Raw genomic sequence first — 21,301 nt, 5'->3', positions numbered from 1 at the left:
GGCTTGGAAGAAGGGAGAGGAGAAAGAAAAAATTGTAACAGTTTTTTACCACCCGGTGAAAAAGTTCAGCAGTGCTTGGCAGATCATTAAGACCTGCACAAACCTACTGTGCTCCAGGCTTCCTCTGAGCTTCCCCCTCCCGGTTTTGCTTGCCTCCCTTCCCCGGCACAGCCAAGATGCAGAGCTGGCATGCTCTTACTGTTAATTAAGCAACAGCAATTAGGCAACACATTTTTAAGCGGTTCTCTCACAGCCGAGCTTGGGAAAAGGCTGGCTTCAGCATTAAACCGGCAGCTGCGTACAAAGTGCCAAATCAGCGCATCACAGCGAGGGAACTTGATATGTAAACAGCCTTGTCAGTAATTACCCCAGTGCTTTCCTGTGAATTGCCGCAGCTTCGCTCCATTAGAGCCCCGACTTCTCGGGGGCTGAGCGAGCACACAGGGATGCTGCACGCAGCAGGGTCAGCCTGATGCTTAAACCAAAACACTTGACAGCAACAACCTCGCTGAATATTCAGCGTTGTATGACAGGGCCATGGTGACGTGGAGTGGCCCCTCAGCAGAGTCTTGGAGGATTTATCCCTCTGTCCCAGGCTCTGGGCTGATGTTTATTACAGCAGATTGCACAGGAGAGAGGCTGGTTTTCCACAGCCCCTCGGAGCTGAACTCGGATATTGCTGCTCCCTTCTCTCTCCCTCCCTTGGGAGGGCCTAGCGGACAACAGGGATGGGCAGGTTTCCATCGCACGGACGGACGGGGAATTGGGATGGCTCCATGTGATCCACATGGTGCTGCAGGCACGTTCCGAGATCCCTGAGAAAAATGCCAAGAGGATCTCCCACAGGCAGCGGGAGCAGCTGCGGAGCGAGCAGCGCCGGGCCGGGGCTGGGCTGGGATCACCGGGGAGCGCCGCAGGAGCAAAACTTAAAAAGATTTCCTGGGGGTGTTTTTTTTTTTGTTTTATTTTGTTTTTTTTGTTTTTTCTTGGTTGGTTTTTTTTTGGGTTTTTTTTTTTTTTTCGTAATGGCTATTCCTGCTCTGCTCCAATAAACAGGCGAAGGTTGCCAAGGACACCCAGTAAATCATACACACACACACACACACACACACACACACACACACACACACACACACGCTCTTCTCCTCTCAGTTGAATATTTACAAACTTCCCAAGTGCTCAACCTCTTCAAGCCATTCAGCTTCTGCTTTCATCTGAAATATCAATCTCAGTGCTTCTGAGATTTTCCTGCAGTTATCCTAAATTAACAAGGATCGGAAACCAGGCTTCATCTGTAACCCTAAAGGTCAATCACATCATTTTGCTTCAGCATGCCAAACAGACAAGACGAAAACAAACATATGAAGTTTCTCAAAGGAATATGAGTGAGAGAGTGAAGAACCTCTCCCAATGGAACGCAAAAGCCCTAAGCAAGAGGGATGATTTAAAGTAGTTATTTCTATCTGTCTAGATAGTTGTAACACGTGAAGTGCCTGGGTGCAAGACACCCCAAGCTAATGGGGGTTTTCCTTCTATTTCTAAGAGATGATAAAAACATTCCTTGATATTTTATGAGAATGATGCTACAAAAATTTTGCATTCAAATTTCAGTGTAGTTTTGCATATCTGAGGGGAGTTTAACAGCCCCAGGTCAGGCACAAGCAGTTTGTCCCCACTCCAGCTCACAACACCTGTGCTATGCTGCAAGCATGCAGGAATCCCATCCCGGAGAACAGGGAGATCTTTGCAGCCTGAAACCCCTGGGAACGCCAAATTGCAATTTTCAGATTAAAAACCACCGCACAGGACAGCCCTGATTTCACCAACATGGGCAACAGTGTGCACTGCATGTCCTGGGCTGCCCCATCTGGTACCAGTCCTTGGGCTCAGCTCCCAGGGAGGCAATGGGCACTGGGATTATGGGGGACCTGTCTCAGCTCTGAGGAGATAGCTTTCAGACTCCCAGCTATCCAGGGATGGTGGGATGTGCCCCACTGTCAGCATGTCAAGGATCCAGAACCAGAAAAGTGAAGGCAAAGCCACATCTCCAGCTAATGAGAGTGGCTGATTCTTGTGCTGCCCAACAAGCTTTCCCATTCCAAATGAGCTGTCAAAAGGTCAGGTAAAGAGAAAAATACTGTCACTAACAGATCTGAGCTATAGGGCTGGAGGTCCAAGTATGTCAAAATGACTGACAGTGGTCTGAAGGGACCAGCTGGAAGTCTGAGTTTTCTTGCTCCTGCCAAAGCAGAAGAAAAATCCAGCATCCCAAAGGTGGCTTCCAAAATAGTTTCTTTCCCTAATGCCCCCATTTCCATCTACATGTGACTAGTGTGAGAAGTGGCAGTGTGTCACCACTCATGGCCCGCTCCTGAGCTCCAGACCCTGTGCAGGGACTCACCACAATTCCCACCAGCACTGCTCTGGCTCCCAGTGCAAGAGAGGAAATCATACTCCAGGTAAACGTGGACTATGGATTTAAACTCCATGTTTGCAAGCTGTGTTTTTTCATCAGTTAAAAGTAACCAAATAGAAAGAAGTATATCACAAAAGTTTTGCCAGGGACCTCACTTTCTAGTCAGTATTCAACTCTCAAGGTAATATCCCTAATTTCTAATTAATGCACTGCTTCATTGCCTTTAATAGCACTTTACCCCAAACATGCACTTTCTCTTCTGCCTAAAGCACTAATTTCCATTACCTCAAGAGTTATCAAATTCCAAATTTTTGCTGCAGCTTCAGGTTTTCACACTCAGGTTACAGACACCTCATTAGCCTCCCCACATCTGGTTCAGGCTACAAGGTGCTTGTTCTGCGACACGCCAGAATCAGTCAACACGACTGTCTGGTTGTGTAGAGGCTCCAAAGTGTCTCGTGTAAGAAAAAAAATTAAATTAAGCAGATGGCCCACAGAGCACTGAGATTTGCAATTTTCTTCCTGGAAAACTTCTGGTAACCCCAGTTCCAAAAATAACACCAGGAATAGCCCTCCATGTGGGAAGGAAGAATTTTCAAAAAACCTTTGATCTCCGTGTTCCAGAGAAGGGAACTGACACATTAATCAGAATATATTGCTGAACTGGGTTACTCTCTCACACCACAGGGCAAAACCAAAGCGGGTATTTAAACATTGGTGTCCAGCTCCTGAAAGAGATTTACTGTGTTGGTTTTTTTTCTCCTCTGGATATTTTTTCAATTAAAAAAGCAGAAACATATCAGTTCAACTCTTTACTAAATCACTGCTCATCTCCTACTAAAATTTCTTTCTAACAGCTCTCATCCAGAATTTTATGCAAGTTTGTACCTGGTCTTTTTTATTATGTATGTATGATGAAAATTCCAAATAGAATTAATTTATCCATGGCTACAAGCCTCATTTCACAGGTGTGCACGTGGTGAGAACTTTGGTGGTTATACTGAAGTGACAAATCCAGGTAGTCAACACTCCAGAATAACCCTGGAGCATCCCAAAACTCTGCAGGATAGATGTCACTCACACACCTCTCCTCCCACCTAGGTTTCATTGCAATCCAGAATTCACAGGAAAACCACTTTCCAGATGGGACCCCCAGCACACGCCCTCCTTTCCATAAATTATCATCACTCACAGAGGTCACCTATGGAGGACACCCACATGTGTCCATCTCCTCCTTCATGTGATCAGTGTGAAGGGCCCTTGTCATCTAATTCCTCCTTTTAAGGAGGCTTCCTCATTTTGGAAGCAGCATCTTCATACTCCCACTGGCCCTTCTCCCCATCCTCCAGCAGCAGCAGGGCCAAGTCCCTGGACACAGGAGTGCAGTGCTGAGCTCATGTCCCCCTCCCAAATTGCCTCTGTCTGTAGAGGCCACAAGCTGACAGCACTTATTTGGATTCCATTCCTGGACAAGACCTTGCTTGAAGCATTTGATTTTCTCCACTTCCCTTCTGTAATGTGAAACAATACTTTTTTCCCTATAAAAACTGAAATTTGGAGCATGCAACCTAAATTTCAAGGTATTTATAATTTTTGGTCCATGAACTCTCAGTGTTACCCTGCCAAGCACTACTTGCTGCTGGGAAGGCTGACAAAATGAAACAAGTGAACTTTAACTTCACTATAGGATGGAAAATGGAAAAGGGAAAAAGGAAAAAACAAATGGTATCAAATATTTGTCACTTTTGCAGTGGTATGGGATGATAACCCTGTTCTGTGACAGCTCATCACAGACTGCTATTGTCTATCAGCAGTTTATGGCAAGTAAAAAACCAGGAGGAAGGGAAGACAGGTTATCAGCTCTCTCTGGAGATAACAGAGTGAAGGGGAGGAGTGGAAAACACATCTCCAGCTCTCCAAAGACAACTTTAGCCCAAGGAGCACAAATTCTGTGTGGCTTTATCCATTGACATGATTGGAATAGACACGTGTTGAGCTGCTTATTGGTGCTTACATCATCTAGGATGTGAAGGGATACAGGAAAGCAGAAAGTCTGCTACCCAGTTTGGATAGCTGGGATTTGGCACAGCTGTCTGACCTACATTAACTTTCCATCCACCGGAGTACTACTTGGAGGAGATTCTTAACCACTGTTTTTGTATCCTGTGCTTCTAGTTTGTAAAACAAGTTAATTCACAAAGAATCTGCGTTACCTCAGAGGAAGAGAATTATGAGAGACTTCCTCTGTCTGGATCTGATAATTCATAATCCAGTGCAGGGGAATTTGCTTATAAGTAGAACACTAAGGAACTCTTGTCTTCACCAGCACTTGCAACTTCATGGAGCTGTGGAGCTGGCTCAGAGCCCTGCTATGACCTTATCCTGTTCCCCAGCTCCCAGCAAGGCAGGAGGCTCCCTCAGTGCCAGCTGCTTCCAGAGCAATACCCTGCAGTTCTGCCCCTGCCCTCCAGACCTCCTCATGAATCTGGCAGTGTTTTCCAGCCTGACAGGCAGCAGCACCCAGCATTTCCCACATCTGCTGGCGTGGGGAGCACGTGTGGCCATTGCACTGCCCCCCATTACACAAGGGCTCAGCACCATGAACTCTCCTGCCCTGGGAACTGCAGAATCCCACTGAACAACAGGAAGTATTAAATCAGCATCTCCTCTGGAAAAACACTGCCATAAACCACCCAAGAGACTCTTCTGCTCTTGCTCTTTTGGCCCTGAAACCACCTTCCTCAGCAAATAGACCTACTCAGACAGGAAACGCTGCCTTTGTCCATCCCATTGTCCCCAAAACATCTGCACATGCTGTCAGTGTTCTCGGGTGGGCAGCATCCCCCCGGCCCATGCCTGGGACAAGGAAGAGCCTCCCTCAGCAGGAAGGGCCCTTTCACAAGCACTCTTCCCTTTAACTCAGCCTTGGACCTACAAACACAAAGGCCACAGGTGCCCTGCAAATGATCTGATTTCTGCAGAAATGTAAGGGCTAGAATAACCCAAAGAATGTGGGCTGCTTTTGCAAACAGCCTATCTCACAGCAGCATCAGTCCTGGCATTCCCACTGCAGGACACCAGCAGCAAGAAATGCAAAGTCTGTGCTTTGGGGAAAGTGGAACCAAGTTAAAAACACACCCAGCACAGCTGGGGCACGGACAGGAGGCAAGAGAAAAATACTCTGGAAGGTCTGGTTCAGGAAGGAGGACTGAAAGCAGTTGGCTTTCTCAAGCTAGAATTGAAAACACAGAGGGGAGCTGGAAACACACTACAGATGCAGGCTGACATAGGAAAAGAAAGCTGATGAGGAACCAGAGTATAGCCACTGGCTTTGTTTGTACCACGTACAAATGTTTATCTAGGTATCAGGATAAAGAATACCCAACTTCAAGGTCATTTTCTTTGGGAATTCAGGATTCTCCTCAGGAGGATTTTAAAAACACATATAATAATCTGGCATGTACCCATCCCAAGCAGATGGCTGGACTATAGAAGTTTTTAATCTTTCACTCAATGCAGCATTCACATGAATCTATGATCTGTAGGAATTAGTTACAATTTCTGAACAATCTTGAGCACTTTTAATTCAGAAAATTTGCCAGGCCAGATCATTTGCCGCAGTTCCTAATGAAGCACTGTAATTGCTAACTGCCTTTTATAGTGAAAACAAGCATCCTGTTTGTGCTCTGAACATGTTTTTCTGTCTCTCCTTGAGTGCCCAGTGCTGGCCACTCTTGGGGACCTTTATTGTAACTGGATACAGCTGTTCTCTCTGTCAGCTGCATAAAAACAAAAACCAAAAGCAAACCTCCTCCTCCTTCCCCAATACCATTAATCATGTATTTTCTAGTGCACACAAATGTTCCTAAGAGTAACAACAGCAATAACAAAAAGCCTGGGACAAGTAGGTTTTCAAAAGTAGTTTCTGCGCTGCACTGCATGTCCACAGCCTGTTATTGCAAGGAGCTTCAAAGGAGCAGAATGTTTGTGACACATCTGGTATTGGTCTCAAGTTTATCTGGGAAGGATCTTAACTGAACAGAAAATTCGTAATTAAGATTGGAATCCCTAAGTACCTTCCCAGCACCCAAACAGGAAATTCCAGGTAGGAAACTGTTTCTCACCCAACTCTGCCTCCTCCTGAAACCAGAAGTCAAAGGAGCCCTGTGTTGGTCAGGCATTTCTGATTTTGTGCTGCCCCTTGGCACCCAGTCGAACCCAAGGGTACAGACAAGGGAAAAGAGATGAGAAAGAGCTGGGGGACTGCTATAATGGACATCTTTGAAAACAGAGAAGACATGAATGTGTAGAGCAAGATCAGTGTGTCAGGGCAGGCAGGCACTGGTGCACCACTGTCTCCACCAGCCTTCTCCTCAGCTGGTACCTGCAACGTGTGCCTGACTTACTGCTGCCACCCAGGGCACTCGGGAGCCTCTCCTTCCTCATGCTGGGAAACATGCCTCCATTCAACTGAAGCTCTATTGCTTGAGAAGCACCAACAAGTCACTTGGTGAAATTCACATAAGCACTTGACCCGTTTTAGGATAAAAAAAGCCAAAGGAAACTGGGATTCATCCCAAAACGCACTAGGCAATCCACATTATTCAGATGGTGATATACCTGCCTCATTCCCAGTCCATCATCTCCTCAAGCAAGATAAATGGCAAAGGAAACAAACCAACACCCTCTAAACTTTCCTTCCCCAAGGATCCAGTTTCCATGAGGCTAGTCTGCCTTGGCTGTGAGCTGGAAAATAATAAACCAGAGCTCTGCTCTTTCTCAAGGGCCAAGATGAAGAAGCTGTGCACAACCAGGAATGAAAAAGCCCATGACTCTCTACATTTTCCAGGCTCTGCTCCAGGCTGGCTGCTTATCACTGAAGTTGTGAAAGAAGCACAGAAGCTCTTCCTGGAGACAGCTTGGTCACACATCACAATACAGGCACCTTCCAGCATCTTCCCCATCTGCCTTCCTGAATCAGCAGCACAGCAAATTCCCAGCCCAGCAAGGTTTCCCATCTCTAAGTGCCACAGGAGCTAGCACACAGCCCAAAATGTGCAGTTAGAAAGTGTCCTGAGTCCCCAGGAATGAAGCAGGAAGCCAATCGTCTCTCCAAGAGCCAACACCAATGTTTGCCTTTGGAACTTCAGTTCCTGCATGGAAAAGACATGAAAATCCAGGTCATTCCCCTGCTCTTTCTCTGGAGGATGAATCAAGTCTCTCAATTCTATTTTTAGCTGGAACCAGAATGGGAGGTCTGCAAGGGTGGAAAAACCTGGGAAGTCTGAGATGCAGCCTACATCATGTCTGGGCTGCATCTGTGTGACTCAGCAAGCTGTCAGGGGGTAAAATCAGCATCTGTGGTAAACAAGAGCCTCCCCCTCTCCTTGCAAAAATGTGCAGTTGTGGCAGTTTGAGCCAGGCTCTGAGCAAGCAGTGTATTTGGAGGTGAAATAAAAATACCTTCCTTATCTAACAGATTACAGCAAGGCTTTCTCAGCAAGGAGGGTGAAATGTCATCTGTCTCAGGGAAGCAGCCCTAGCAGCACAGCTTTTATGGTAAAATGTTTTCCTGGATATCAGCCAGAGAGGGACCCAGGGCAATGCCAGCATCCTCACAAAGACATGGCTAACTTCTGTCTTTGGAACAATAAAAACAAGACCAAGAGTGTGTGTCTTGATCTCACCCATTTATAAGTGTGTATGCACCAAGAATTTTTTTCCCTCGCCCCCCATGTGGGTGGGTTTGGTCAGGTCTAACCAAAATGACAGTGGCCAATAATGGCTTTACTGATGAGCCTGACAGCATCTGGCATGGGGAGGACATGAATTGCAGGAGTCAATTCACAACAACACGTTTAGTGCAAACATTCACAGCTTGCTAATGAAGAGAATTCTTTTCCTCCCGCCAACATACAGAGCTCAGCCCCCGTGTGGTGTGGCGAAGCCTCTTTCCTTCTGCAGTTACTTGCAATGAAAATGTGCAGAGCAAACCCTCCCACCTGCACAGGAGCTTCAATAGCTTCAATAGCTACACCACAGAAATTAATGAACAAATTAAGAAAGGGATGGATTTCACATCACTGGAGAGGCTCATGCTCCCCAGAGCAGGGCAGAGAAGTCCTGTTGGTCCATTTCCCACTGCCACCCTTCCACCATACATTGCTTTTCTGGTTCTTTTTCTTAACTTTTTCTATGGGCTCTAAGTCTTCCAAACTGAGTAACTCTAACAAGATACGGTGTGATGTGTGGCAAAGCACATGATCACATTTTTAGTGCTTTCATATCTTTTCATCTTCCCAGGGTGGTGAGTGCCTGATGCCCAGCAGATTCTGACCACGGGCACAAACCAAGAGCAGGAACTCTCCTCCCTGCTTTCACCTTGCTGAACATGTACACTCTCAGTAATTTATTTACCACATCAGTGCAAGCACTCCAGGCTTTATGAAAGAACTCCAAAAGTTTGTACACCTGTTACTGGCTCTGAGCATCCCATCCTGTAGCACAGAGCAGAATCACACTGGCTCTGTGCAGACTACACATGACAAAATCATTAGAAGGGAAAATAAAAAGCCATAACCAGCATGAAAGAGGAAAGCTGTTAGATGGGGGTTTTGTGCTTATTCACTCAATTAAGGTAAACTTCTTGCCTTGGATCTCCCACAGCACAGCCAGATGCAAGAGCTTTTCTTTCTCAGGACCGAGAAGTCTTCTCATGTTCTTTCCTTGCTTCAACAACTTTGGATTGCATATGAGCAAATAACATCAGTCATTTCTGCCTGATTGCTACCTTGCTGCTTAAGCAACAAATAATGCAATTAATAAAATTTTGAGGGAGAAAAAGGTTTTACTAAACACAAAATATCAGCTAAGCACAGTCAATTTTTCTTAAATTCCCTAGAAATGAAAAGCAGCTGCCTGGCACCATTTCCCCCAGCAGCAGTAACTGCAGCATTTAGAGCAGCTCTGGGTGCTTCTGAAAATAGACATGATCTTGTGCCAAACAAAATAATCCCCTAATTTTATAGGTGTCTGAATATTAAAAAGGCTGAAAATTAGAGTGTCTGGGGAGGCACATGTAACACACTGCCTGGTGTCTAAAAAGGTCTTTCCTTTTCCTCTCAAAGCATCAGCAAGTAGAACTGGATTTGATTTAAACTGGTAACTTGTGGGGATCAAATAAAAAACCTTTTCACTTGATGTTCAGTTTGCCATCAATTTCAGTTGTTTGGGCTTAAGCTACTCAAACCGCCCCCCCCCAAAAAAAAACCAAACCAAACCAAGAAAAAAAAATGCAAAAATTAAAACTTTTCCCATATTCTAGCAGTATTCCACAGCAAGGAAAAGCCCTCCATGTAGTGGCTGCTGGCAGAGGTTTGTCTCAATTTTTTAACAGGATATTTTAGCTTCTCTACATAGCAGTGGCATATACTGCGGTTGTCTCCATGGGTACAACCAGATGAGATGAAAAATTGGCAAAAAAATACATTTTTTTATTCCTGGGTAACTCTTCTGATCTATATTACAAGTAGCAGGAGGAGTCAGGCCAGAAGCAACCTGGATGGGGCTTGGTAGTGAATGTGGGAAGGGGATATTTGTGCTGAGGAGGACTTGTACCATTCTGGGGAGGGCTGTAGTTCCTCTGCCAGGAATACTGCCCCTAAGAGAATGAGCAATAGAGAAATCTTCTGACTGCTCACACCACAATGCCCTGCTAAACCAATGGTGAATCAATGACTCAATACACAAGGCTCTGAAACAAATTTTAGAGAGAAAGTAGGGAAAAGTCTCACCAGAGCACATCACGAAACTCTGGAGTTATTTAAAGCACAGAAAATACCAAGAATGGCCCATGAAACAGCAGCTGTTTGTGACTGAACTGTTATAAGCTACTCTAAAGAAAGTACTGAATATCCTAATTATGTTGAAAATTATACAGGTCTCCTTCCACATTTAGTGCAGAGTGGCACAGAGATAGCCAGGGGTCAGGACACATTCTTACTTCCTTAGCATGATGCCACCCACATCCATATGCAGTCTTGGCCTTCTCCCCTGTTACTTAAACTACAATAAGCTGTGCTCTGCATTCAAGGTAAAAGGGGGGTGAGGGAATGAATCCAGACCTTTGTGGGGAAGGTTTCAGTGAAAAGGCTGGCTGCTTTTCTGTGGTTACTGAGGTAATGAAACTTCAACAGGGGCTTACACAATGTCAGAGTGGAAGAAATTCAAAGCATCTACGAGAAGGGTTTTAAGTTACTCAGAAGCCTTACTGATAGGATTTCAGAGCCAGCTACTCTGTTTGGACACCAACGTGCAAGTGAACACATCTTTCCAAGCCAGGCTATTCATACTCCCAGTCTTGTCCCAGCCATTCATAAGCAGGAGTGTGAAGCAGCAGGGCAAATCAAATAAATGATTTCATTCCTCTGGAGATATGAGCAAATGAGAACAAAGAGAGCAGTTACAACTTCAGGGTGCCGTATTTTTGGCAAGTTTTCTTCTACTGAGGAACTAGGAAAGATTCAAGGAATACAGCTGTTACACTCGCTCCTAAGGCTCTGCACTCATGAGTGCACATGAGTGTGCATGCACAAACAAGCTCCAAGAGCTCCCAAATTTACAAACCTCCCTGCCCAGCTCTGTGGAAGATACCACACAGCAGTTTAACACACTAACTCTTGTGCAACTGGATACAAAGATGTATGTCTGGGGTAAAGCAGAGTTTGGGGTACTGCATCCCATGCCAGGGAAGTATATCCTTTTTGCTAAGGCAAAAGCCAAAAGTTCTTGGAAAGCCTCACTTTATAGTAGAAAAGGTGCTTATGTACAGGCTATGATGCTCCCAATTGCTAACATGGGAACCATCAAAACACCAATCATTGTGAATTTTCTGCTGCAGCAATCCATGTCTCTGTAGTTCAGAAAAGAAATGTGACTATGCTTGCTGCTGAAGACCAGTGTCTTACTGTAAATATGAAATCTTCTACTATAAACTAGGAGAAAAAGCAATAACAATGTCTGGACATGTTTCAGCAATGTGAAAACCCAATGCACACACTACTGGAGAATAACCCTGGTTAAATCTCTCTGCCTGCCTGGCCTGGAGGATGAGTCCCTCCTGAGGAAGGACCACATCCCCTGTGAGACAGTGCTGGCTCTTCCATACACCTGGCACACAGGCTTTAGGGAGTGAAAGCAGAGCTACATGGCCTTCAAAACCTTCAAAAGTGACAAGCTGAGAGACATGAACAGCAACTGTTTGCTTTGTGCAGGGTTTAGACCCTGTGAGATATCACCATCAGCTCCCTCTTTCCCAGCCACAGAGTGCCTGCCTGGCAGCTTCAGTCCCAGCAGGAACTCTTGCTCCAGTTTTCAACAGGAAGAAGTTCAAATCTAACCTTTTGGCAAGTTCCTCCTTTCAAAACAAACAAACCCATCACTACTTATCCTCCTCAAACCCTGGTACAGGCAAGTGCCCCTCAACACAACAGTGTCCCCATGACCCCCTCCTACAGTTTGGCACAGGAGTCTGTCAAACACATTTGATGCTGTGACTCCTTTCCCCAATTCCTTTGCTACTTCTCTTCTCTGCCCCACTTTTCTTGCTTACATTTCTTTTTCAGCTCTCTTATGGGTGGAAGACAAATTGAAATATGCACCAGAGCTGAAATTTCAGTTCATCTCGTGAATTTGAAATCAAGCAGAGTATCAGCTTTCCAAAATAAATCTCAGTGGATGTTGAAGTAATTCTTTTTCCAGCAATGATTTTTTTGTTTGTTTGTTTATAGTAAAGCAATATGAAAAATAGATAAAGCCTTGCTGGAAAGGGAGAATCCCTCTCAGCAACTCTCCTCAAGCAGTGCAGCTGAGACAAGATGAGCTGTCAGCCCTGCTGAGCCCTATGGCTGATGAGTCTGACTCTCCTTGCAGTAGTTCATGCTGATTGTAGGGGTCTTTCTGGTGAGGTTCACCAGAAAGAAATAGGGATGTGCATAGAAAAGATTCACAGGGTAAATTATGGTGAGCTATAGAGTAGGATTTATGGCATTTGGACATAAATGGCCTGTTGGGCCATTAAGTGTGGCAGAGGGATGGGATTTGGTTTAGGACATTAGGACATTAAGGACACTTCACCCTTCATCCTCAGCCAGATGAGTCCTGTTAAATGCAAGCTGCTGCCCCTGGACAAGGCAGCTGGCTTTCCACACTCGGTCCAGGTCCCAATCAGAAAATGTTTGTAACTTAGGAACCACTCCAAAGAAAACCCTTGAGTCACATTTTTTACAATGATCCTATCAGGCTTTGAAGGTCTAAAACAAGGACAACCATTATTCTGCAGCCTGGTGATGATTTTGGATCCCACTCGTCCGAAATGCTCAATTTACCCAGGTCCCAGGCATATTATCAGGTTTTGAGGGCCCTTTAAACAGCAGCAACAGCAGCTCAAGGAGAAACATCTGGAATAAACATACCAAAGGCACTGAAGTCAATGAGATCTCTGCAAAGGTAGTAAGGAACACCTGACTGCAAATATCTGCTGTATGGAATACAGACACTGCTCTACTGCCTGTGGAGCAGCTTTAACAAAGGGTTGGAAGCTGACCTGCCCTGGACCTGCGGGGCTGACATCTACATCTCCTCTTGGACGTACAGGACAGCTGTGGCAGTGAATTGCCACAGCTGGATGACTGCTCTCCTCTGAGGGGACAGTCAGCTCATGCCCTGCTAATAAGCCAGGCAGCACTACTGACTCTGAGCAAACTGCTCCATAATTGGCCTTCTGCAGAACAGGACATCTTTAATTAATCTGCTACTGTTTGTGTGTGCTGTTCCTGCTGGAACTGACTCACAGAGCAGGGACACCATGCAGTGCATCTGCCACTCTCCAAATGTGTGATGTCAGCCACGTCTCACAATGCCTGGTGTGCAATTACTGCACATCAAACCCATCCCACAGATGGGCACATCAGGGCATGGGGTGCTGGGCTGGAGCAAGCCCAGCCATTCCTGTCCTGGTGTCTGGGTCACACACTCCCAAATAAAACACAGTTGGGACCATCAGGCTGTTGCTGCATCTGAGCCTGAGCTCTGCCAGATCCCATGTGAGCACTGTGCAGAACGAAAACCCCACAGGCTGGATTCAACACACACGTTCAATGCACAATGCAGCTGTGCCTTAGTAAGTCATCAGGCATCAACCTGAGTCATTAGAACAGATGTGAGTCCTCAGCAAATACAGGCAGCACTTCAGCTCTTTTTCTTTCTGAATAAGCTGCGTCACACTCCCTTCCGTTTATCCTAACAACCTCCATCTCAGTGCTCTCAGATTAAAGGACAGATACACTACTAGACATTTTACACTGCTTTGTTGCTAATATGAGCAGGTCTCAAATCCAGACATCTGTGAGGACTCTGCTAAATCCATCACCAGCTTACAGTGCAGTCCATCAGTCAGAGCAGTTGTCCTCAGCATGGACCAAGATCAAAGTGTGCAGCTCAGAAGGCTTCAAACCCTGCTATTTTCAGCAGCCTTTGGTACATATCTCTCTTTGAAATTCCCTAGCACTGACATCCTTCTGTTGTCACCTGTCACTGGTTGGACAAAGTCTCTGCATTCAGCAGCACCCTGGCTCTGAAACAAGAGATAACTGAGTGCTGCTTTTTGGCTTATAGTGCTAAGCAAAAGCAGATCTAGTTTTCCATGCTCAGGACTGCTAAAGCAGTAAGTGTAGATAAGAGCAGAGGGCCAAACTTGCTGGCACACAAAAGGGAGAATACAGCACAGCCAAAATTCTACTGCAGTTTTGCAATAGGGGAGTCTACAAGGATAACCTCCAAAATGCCTGATGATCCTCCTGACACAGAGAAGACTATGAAAAGAAAAGCAGATTCTGCCTTCCTTGTCTTCCTACAATTTTTACCTTTCCAGCCCTAGGACTCAAGAGCAAACAGCAAAATTAAATACAGCTGAACTCTCAGCTGTCTGGGCTTAGCTCTCCTCCCTCAATAGCAGAGAATAACTTCCAAAGCTGCCATTAAGTGTCTTAAATAAGATGGCCAGTAAAGTGGTTGACATAATGCACTATTGACCCAGCTGTGCCACTATTGACCAAGTGGCACTTAAAAGCACTGATAGCAACATCAGCATTCACTTGGCACAGTAATCCTGATCACTTCCCAAACACAGTCCTTTCTGGGCTTGAGAACTTTCTTAGCCTGATGAAATAATCCCTCACTCAGGGGCTAAGCACTGCCAGCTCTCACACCTGAGCACTCCCTCCCATCTCAGGTGTGCAGCACAGGCAAACACCAGGAGGGTTTTCCTGTCCATCTCCCCAGCTCCATGCACATCTGTGCATGCAAGAAAAGCCAGTAACACACACCTAGAGCATGCAAGAGCTCAGCTGGCAATCCTACTCAGCAGGACTTTGTTATTCGGCACAGGCTGGCTGCCATACCAAGGCAACCCCAAAGAGCAGCACAGAAGATCCCAAAGGACCTGGAACCCTTTCTGAGCAGGGTTCCAACACTTAGGAACTGACCTGTAACATCCACCATATAAAACAGCAGCAGAAGGACAGGAATGTAAACAATAAGCCTGAAACATGCAAACCTTCACTATCTAATACTTCTCAAAAGCATCATGAAGGACACTATGGCTTCTACACTGTGCTTTTCAAGATATCTGAGTGCACTGATTGTTGCAAGTCAGTGACAACTTTAAGAGCTGTAACTTTCAAAGAGAAAGTCCAGATTAATGGTCATTCAGGTCTCTCTACCTGGTTTGGTTTGATCCAAAAACTGTAAGAAGCTAAAAATGGTTTATTTATGAGTCTGTCTTCTAGCCAGATTTCACAGCAAGGATCCAAAAATATATTTGGAAAACAGAAGCATAGGGATTAAAGAAACGGTGATTTGGAGTTAAAAATGCCACTGTGAGAAGCCTTGTGCTACATTGCAAAAGTAATTTTCTAGGGACTGTTCTGTTGAACAACCCAAACAGTAATCAGGTTGGAATCACTCTCTCAAGATAGGAAAATCTCTTTTGTTAAGCTCAGCTCTGAGTTTGGCAACATTTAAAGAATCATAGCCTACTCCAACTCCCAGAGCTTCAGCTATCTCCTGGAAGAGTCCAGCTGCCAGAACTGAAACTGCCCTGCACATCCCAGGCCATTGGGGAGCTACAGCCTTGTCCTCTGCAGAGCAGTCCTTGCAGAGCTGCCTCCTCTCACAGTGCTTGCACTGGGAACAACCAGGCACTGATGTCCCAAGTGGAGCTTTTGTTACACCCAAGTCACTGAGGCCACAGGAATGAGACCTGAACCAGCATTAATTAAAGCACTGAGTGTGCACAGGATCTGCCCCTGCAGAGGGTGGTGAGTCTGGTCAGGGAATGCTCAGGGTACAGTGAGAACGATTCTGCCAGTTTGGGTGGTGGAGAGCAAACTCCAGCAGCAGGAAGGGTGGCTGGGAGAGCACACAAAGGTCATGCTGATGGCAGATAGGGAGGGGTGCAACAGCTTCAGCTCCCCATGCAGGCAAAAGTGCTGCATGAAGCCAGTCCGGGCCCAGCTTCAGCTGGAGACATGGATATTACCTGAGGAAACAGCTCTGGGGGAGCTTGAGGATGTCCTTTGCATCCTCACAGCACACAGCACATGCCTACAGTGAGCCACCACAATCCTGCAGCCCAGCCTAGGTTGCACAAAAGGGATGTGCACTTGACAGCTGAGTGGGCAAGCTGCTTCCTCAAGTGGCACATCACTGTTTTATTTGGTATTTGCCTGCCTTGTAGCAGGAATCAAGCTGAAACTGAGTTTTACTGAGCAGCACTGCAGTGAGCCAAGGTAGCTGGCTGGAGGAGTCTGTGACTGACCCTGGGGTGACAACTCCAGAGATGCAGCAGAGCCACCTGGGTACCACGGTGCAACACTTATGTTAAAGAAAATGGAATAGAGCTCCCAACCAAGGAACAACCATGTGCCAAAAGACATTTAAATGACATTTTAAAGACCTTAAAAGAGATTTAAAGCAAAGGGAACAGCGGTGACCAGCTTCCCCAGCAGCCCACAATGGGATCTGCAGTTAGAGCAGCATCCTGCAGTGCCTACACAGTGTGCTGAGTGCACTGGGGTAATTGAGAGCACAAGATGCACCAGCACCACTCACTCAGCAAACCCTGCCCCAACCACCTGCTCTCAGCAGCACAGAGCAGGACTCTGCAACACCATGCAATAAAAGCCTCTCCTGAAGCATCATGAGTTCCCTCTACAAAAACAGCCTTTCCTCACCCACCTCTGGAGCTCAGTGCATCTCACAACTCTTGGTTAACAGCCTGCAAACAAACACATCCCCAGGATCAGTGGTGCCCACAGGTAAGAAAACTGCTGTCCATTCTCAGCCCCTGCAACAGAGAGACCAGCAGCTCCATATGGGAAAAATGGGGATAAGATACAACATTTTCCTCCCTTTCACTAAAATCTTCTTTTCAGACTATTTCAATTAAACTTTGCAGTTTCTCATCTGCTTCCAAAGACACAGAATAACTCAGGTCACAGATGCCCCAGAATATATATAAACCTTAGAACAGGCAGTGCCTTGGCAAAACCAATTTAAAGGCAGCTTTCTAAGCAAGGGAACCAACAGACTGAGCTTCAGTCTCTGGGCAGTCACAGCAACACCTTTGGTAAATATTCTGAAGGATTTTTTTTTTTTCTGAAGAATTTTTTTTTTCTGAAGGATTTTTTTTTTCTGAAGTTTTCCAAGCTCTTTCTCTCGGTACACCACTCATCTTTCCAGGGAAGGAATATGGATGGCTCCATCTTCAAAAGAAGTTGCCCTGGGCAATGAACTTCAGCACATCTCCCCACTGCACCCCTGGGAGTCCAGCCCTGACCTCACAGAGCTGTGGGTGTAGGCAGTGCCCTACCTGCAATCCTCTGAGGCAGGATTTACCCACCCTTTTTTTCCAAGGAGAAGGCTCTGCGGATTCATGTGCTCCCCCTCTAACTTTGACAGGACGCAGCACAGTCTCAGGCTCATCTTTCTGCAGGAATATGATGTGAGATCAAGGCCACCATTGCAGCTGCTGTGGAAAGTCCATGGTGAAAAGCAGCATGTTGGTGTCTAACAAGCATTTTTGGGATGTTTCTGATTTTTTAAGTTTGGGTACACTAGGTACATTCTGGTGCAGACAGTCAATTTCTGACAATGTCCCTTCATTTTCCTCTCCTTCACAAATTTTCTGCACTCTCCCAGATGTTCCCATGACCCTTAATAAAATCTTTAGTTCTACAAGGACAGAATTCTCTCTTGTCTGTGGCTAACCCACGTGCAAAACCTGCTGACTGCTCTGCACCCCTGGTTCTGGTGACATTCTCCTGAGCAGCCTGTCTGCAAACTCTGCCTGACCTGAGAAGCAGAAACTAGGGCAGGGAGCAGGGGACAGCGGCCACTCCACCAGGCCACCTCTCAGTGGCTGAGGGGACACGTTCCCCATCACACCAGCACAGCCAGCGTGCTGTCCCACAGCCTAGCTGCTTCCCATCCCAGCACGAGCACAGACTCAGCCTTTCATCCAATCCTGAAAGAACACGTTTTTCCCCTCTTTTTTTTTTTTTTTTTTTTTTTAAGTGAACAAGAAGCTACAAATGAATATTTGGCCTTCACAACTTATGGGCTGCAGCCAAACCCTGCCATATGTTCCAGCTAATACATGTGGGCTTTGCTTCTCATCCACGAAAGAAAAAAAAAGGACATTCATGAGTTGGGATTCAGCAGGATCATGTGGGAAGGAAGGGGTGGGGAAGTGATGCTATTTTTGTTGCTATAATTATTTGGTGGCCAAATCCCTGACCCTTGACGTCAGCCCTGGAGGGTCTGTTTAACTGACCAGTTGTCATGGAAAGGAGAAGGTACAGGCTGATGAGGAACAGCTCTATGCTGCCTGAACCCACCCACAGGCAGACCCCCTGCCTTCATTAGTCATCACCAGCTCATGGCCAAGAAATAAAAATGTCCATTATTATTGCTTATACATTGGCTGGAACCAAAAAGCATCCAGGGAAGTTCATGCCCTCCTTCCTGCCATCCCTCACTGCTGAAACACACTGGCCAAGTTCTGATCTCAGCTTCCCCAGTGCTGCAGCAGAGAAACCCCACGGCCCTCAGCTGGGTCACTCCGGGTTCACTTCAATTCATCCCAACCCAGCCTGGCCCCAGCCCAGACTACACACATGGAAACATGGCCTGTGCACAGTACAGGGGTTCCCACTCCTTGGGAACAAACCCAATCACAATGACTAATTCATACCACCTCCAAAGGAAAAAACTAAGATAAATAACCCCTCCATTCCTTGCTCCAGACACCCAGCAGTGCTCTGAGCCCAGAATCCTGCCAGCAAGGCTCCAGCACTGCTCAGGAGGTTGGCAGTAAAGGAACAGCTACTGACAGGATGGTTTCTCACCACTGCTGGTGCCATCCAGGATGAAATCACCAGTTGTACAAGAAATTGGAATAATCCTTGCTGAAACCTCAGCCGCAGCTCAAGAGTACTGGGCAGAAGTTTGCTCAGCAGGGCTAAGCTGCACTGCTCATTCACATGCAGTTCATCATCAGCTGCCGTTTGTTATTCCTGTGGCCAAGGACAACAAAAGGCTCTGCAGAAGCCAGAGCAGAGCTCTCAGACGTATGGATGAGATTTAACAGGCAGCTCAAAAAGCCACTTAACAAATCCCAGCACACCCAGGCGCATGGACAGGGCAGCTCAGCAGCAAAGCTCTGCCAAGGAGCAGCCAGCAGGGGAAAGTGCAATAACCACGAGAAACTAAAGAGATGCAGGAACAGGGAAGGGGCAGATTCCTGGGTCCCACCCCAGCAGCAGAAGTCTGGGCTCTCCTGCACTGCTGGTGCCCAGTTTTGTTATCCCACTTGGGATATCAACCCGCATTGCAAGGCCTTTAAATCAAGGTCTCAAAAAATCCATTCAAACCAAGTGAGTCACACCTGTCTCATCCATCATCCAAGCCACCTCACCAATGATTGCCAAGAAATAAGGGGGAATTCAGGGTTACTTTGTTTTCTCCAAAAGACTGCAAAATATTGCAGGCTAGGATCCACTGCACTGGGTCTACAATTAGTATGCTTTTCTGTATTATTCTGTATAGTGATTTTGAAGCCCTGGCACAACTGCATAGTTATGAAGTGAGAAAGAGGAATTTGGCAAGACAAAAAGAGCAGCCCTGGCTATCAAATGGATGATTACTAGGCTGTATGAAATGAGCTTAGTGTGTCTAAGACCAGTAGGTGTTTACTGGTTGTATCCTGATTTGCTGGACAGTGCTGTGCTAATTCACTACCAGTTGAAATGATGTGCCAACTGCAAACACCTTAGTTTTGCTTTTGGATTTGCTGTATTAAAAAAAAAACAAACAAACACAAAAAAAAAAAAAAAACCCAAACCCAAACACTCAAAAAACCAAAGAAACCAGCAGAAAATCACTACAACCAGCTTGTCTAAATGTTAGTACATCACAAGCCCATAATCAAGTCCAAGAAGTTACGACTGAGACTCCTGTGAAGACACTGAGATGCCTTCATGACAAAGATGCAGCTAGTCTGCATGTGCTAGCAGCGGAGTTGAACCACTGGGTCACCTCTTTCCCTCTCTGACAATACTTTCAACTCTAAACATTTTAGAAGTATTTAATTTGAACTGATCAGCAAGAACAGGAGCAGGGGCAGTGGGGTCAGTGTCCCGGGCTGATGGCAGGACTAAATATCCTGCTCTAAACCCAGGACACTGACCCAAACATCAAGACTCAAAAGTTTTCCATCCCCATAAACTGAGTTTATTTTTGTCCTAAATAATTTTAACTTTCTGAGCACTACCATTTACCCTCTGCTGAGGAGCAGGAATGCTTTCTCAGAAAATCTAAATAAAGAGACGTTCCAAGAGATTAAGTCTCAGATCTGTTTATTTATCCAGTATCTGAGTAATACCAATTTTCAAGATTGAAGATAAATAAACACCACTAATAGTAAAAATCCAAATAATAATGATTATGTGACAGTTTTACTATAGGTCTTCATCTGAGATGTCACATAAATCCTGCAAAAACAAGACCAACTGCACAGGCAGGCCTTGCAGGACAGGTGGTGCCTGTGGTGAGAAACAGCTGCTCCCCCAAAGACTTTAAAGTAAGAAGTTTTACACATTATCCTGTGTCACTGCCCACAAGATGCTGCACATGAAACCACATTTCCCCAAAGGCTGTGGCTTGACCCAGGACAGGACCCCATTATCTGCTTCGCTCCATGCAGCATTGTGGCACAAAGGAAAACTGAGCAAAATGTTCATGGAAAACAGCAGTCCTTGAGTGAAACAAACCAAATTCCCTAAGCAACTACATTGGTGTGAATCCAGAATCACTCCACAGCCCCTAGGAAGGTGATCCACATTCTGTCACAGAGACAAAAATCCCTGGCCCTGTGAAACAGAGGTGAGCAGCGAGTGAGTAGTTACTCGAGGTAGAAAGGATTTGGTTGAAGTGTCTCAACAACCACCATCCCAAGGGTTGGTACAGGCACTCTGACACCCAAATGTGGCTCGTGGAGAGATCACAGAAGCACTGGCAGAGGACAGAACCACTAGACTGGAGAGGTTAAATGCTGAGGTTTACATACACAACTCTCCTCCCTTGGGTCTGGATTGTCATCAACAGGGAGTTTTCAAAGGCAGAACTAGAGCCAGGCAATAATCTGTATCACAAGTGTTCCTGAAATTTGGCCTCCCACTTTTGTTTCTCGTCTCTTTTGTTTCTTTGTCTCTTTTGTTTCTCTCCTCTCACAAAAATCACTTTATCAAGTGATTTTTGTGCCTGTTG

The 21,301-nt window shown here is 45.9% G+C and overlaps 1 protein-coding gene across 3 annotated transcripts in view; it reads right to left on the bottom strand.

Moving 5' to 3' along the window:
- Positions 1 to 21,301, bottom strand: part of P3H2 (prolyl 3-hydroxylase 2) — a 64,975-nt gene that overhangs the window by 38,080 nt on the left and 5,594 nt on the right. The window contains exon 1 of one of the 3 annotated variants that reach the window (XM_085587178.1): positions 108 to 20,204. The exons of the other annotated variants lie outside the window; for them this stretch is intronic. Within the exon in view, the coding sequence (XP_085443304.1) occupies positions 108 to 191 (84 nt within the window). The 5' untranslated portion in view covers positions 192 to 20,204. Of the gene's footprint in view, positions 1 to 107; positions 20,205 to 21,301 lie in introns of those variants that run through there. 3 annotated transcript variants of the gene reach the window in all.

Source organism: Lonchura striata, chromosome 9 (genome assembly GCF_050655825.1).
Source record: "Lonchura striata isolate lonStrDom1 chromosome 9, ASM5065582v1, whole genome shotgun sequence".
Lineage (NCBI taxonomy): Eukaryota > Metazoa > Chordata > Aves > Passeriformes > Estrildidae > Lonchura > Lonchura striata.
This window is presented reverse-complemented; position numbering and strand designations above follow the sequence as displayed.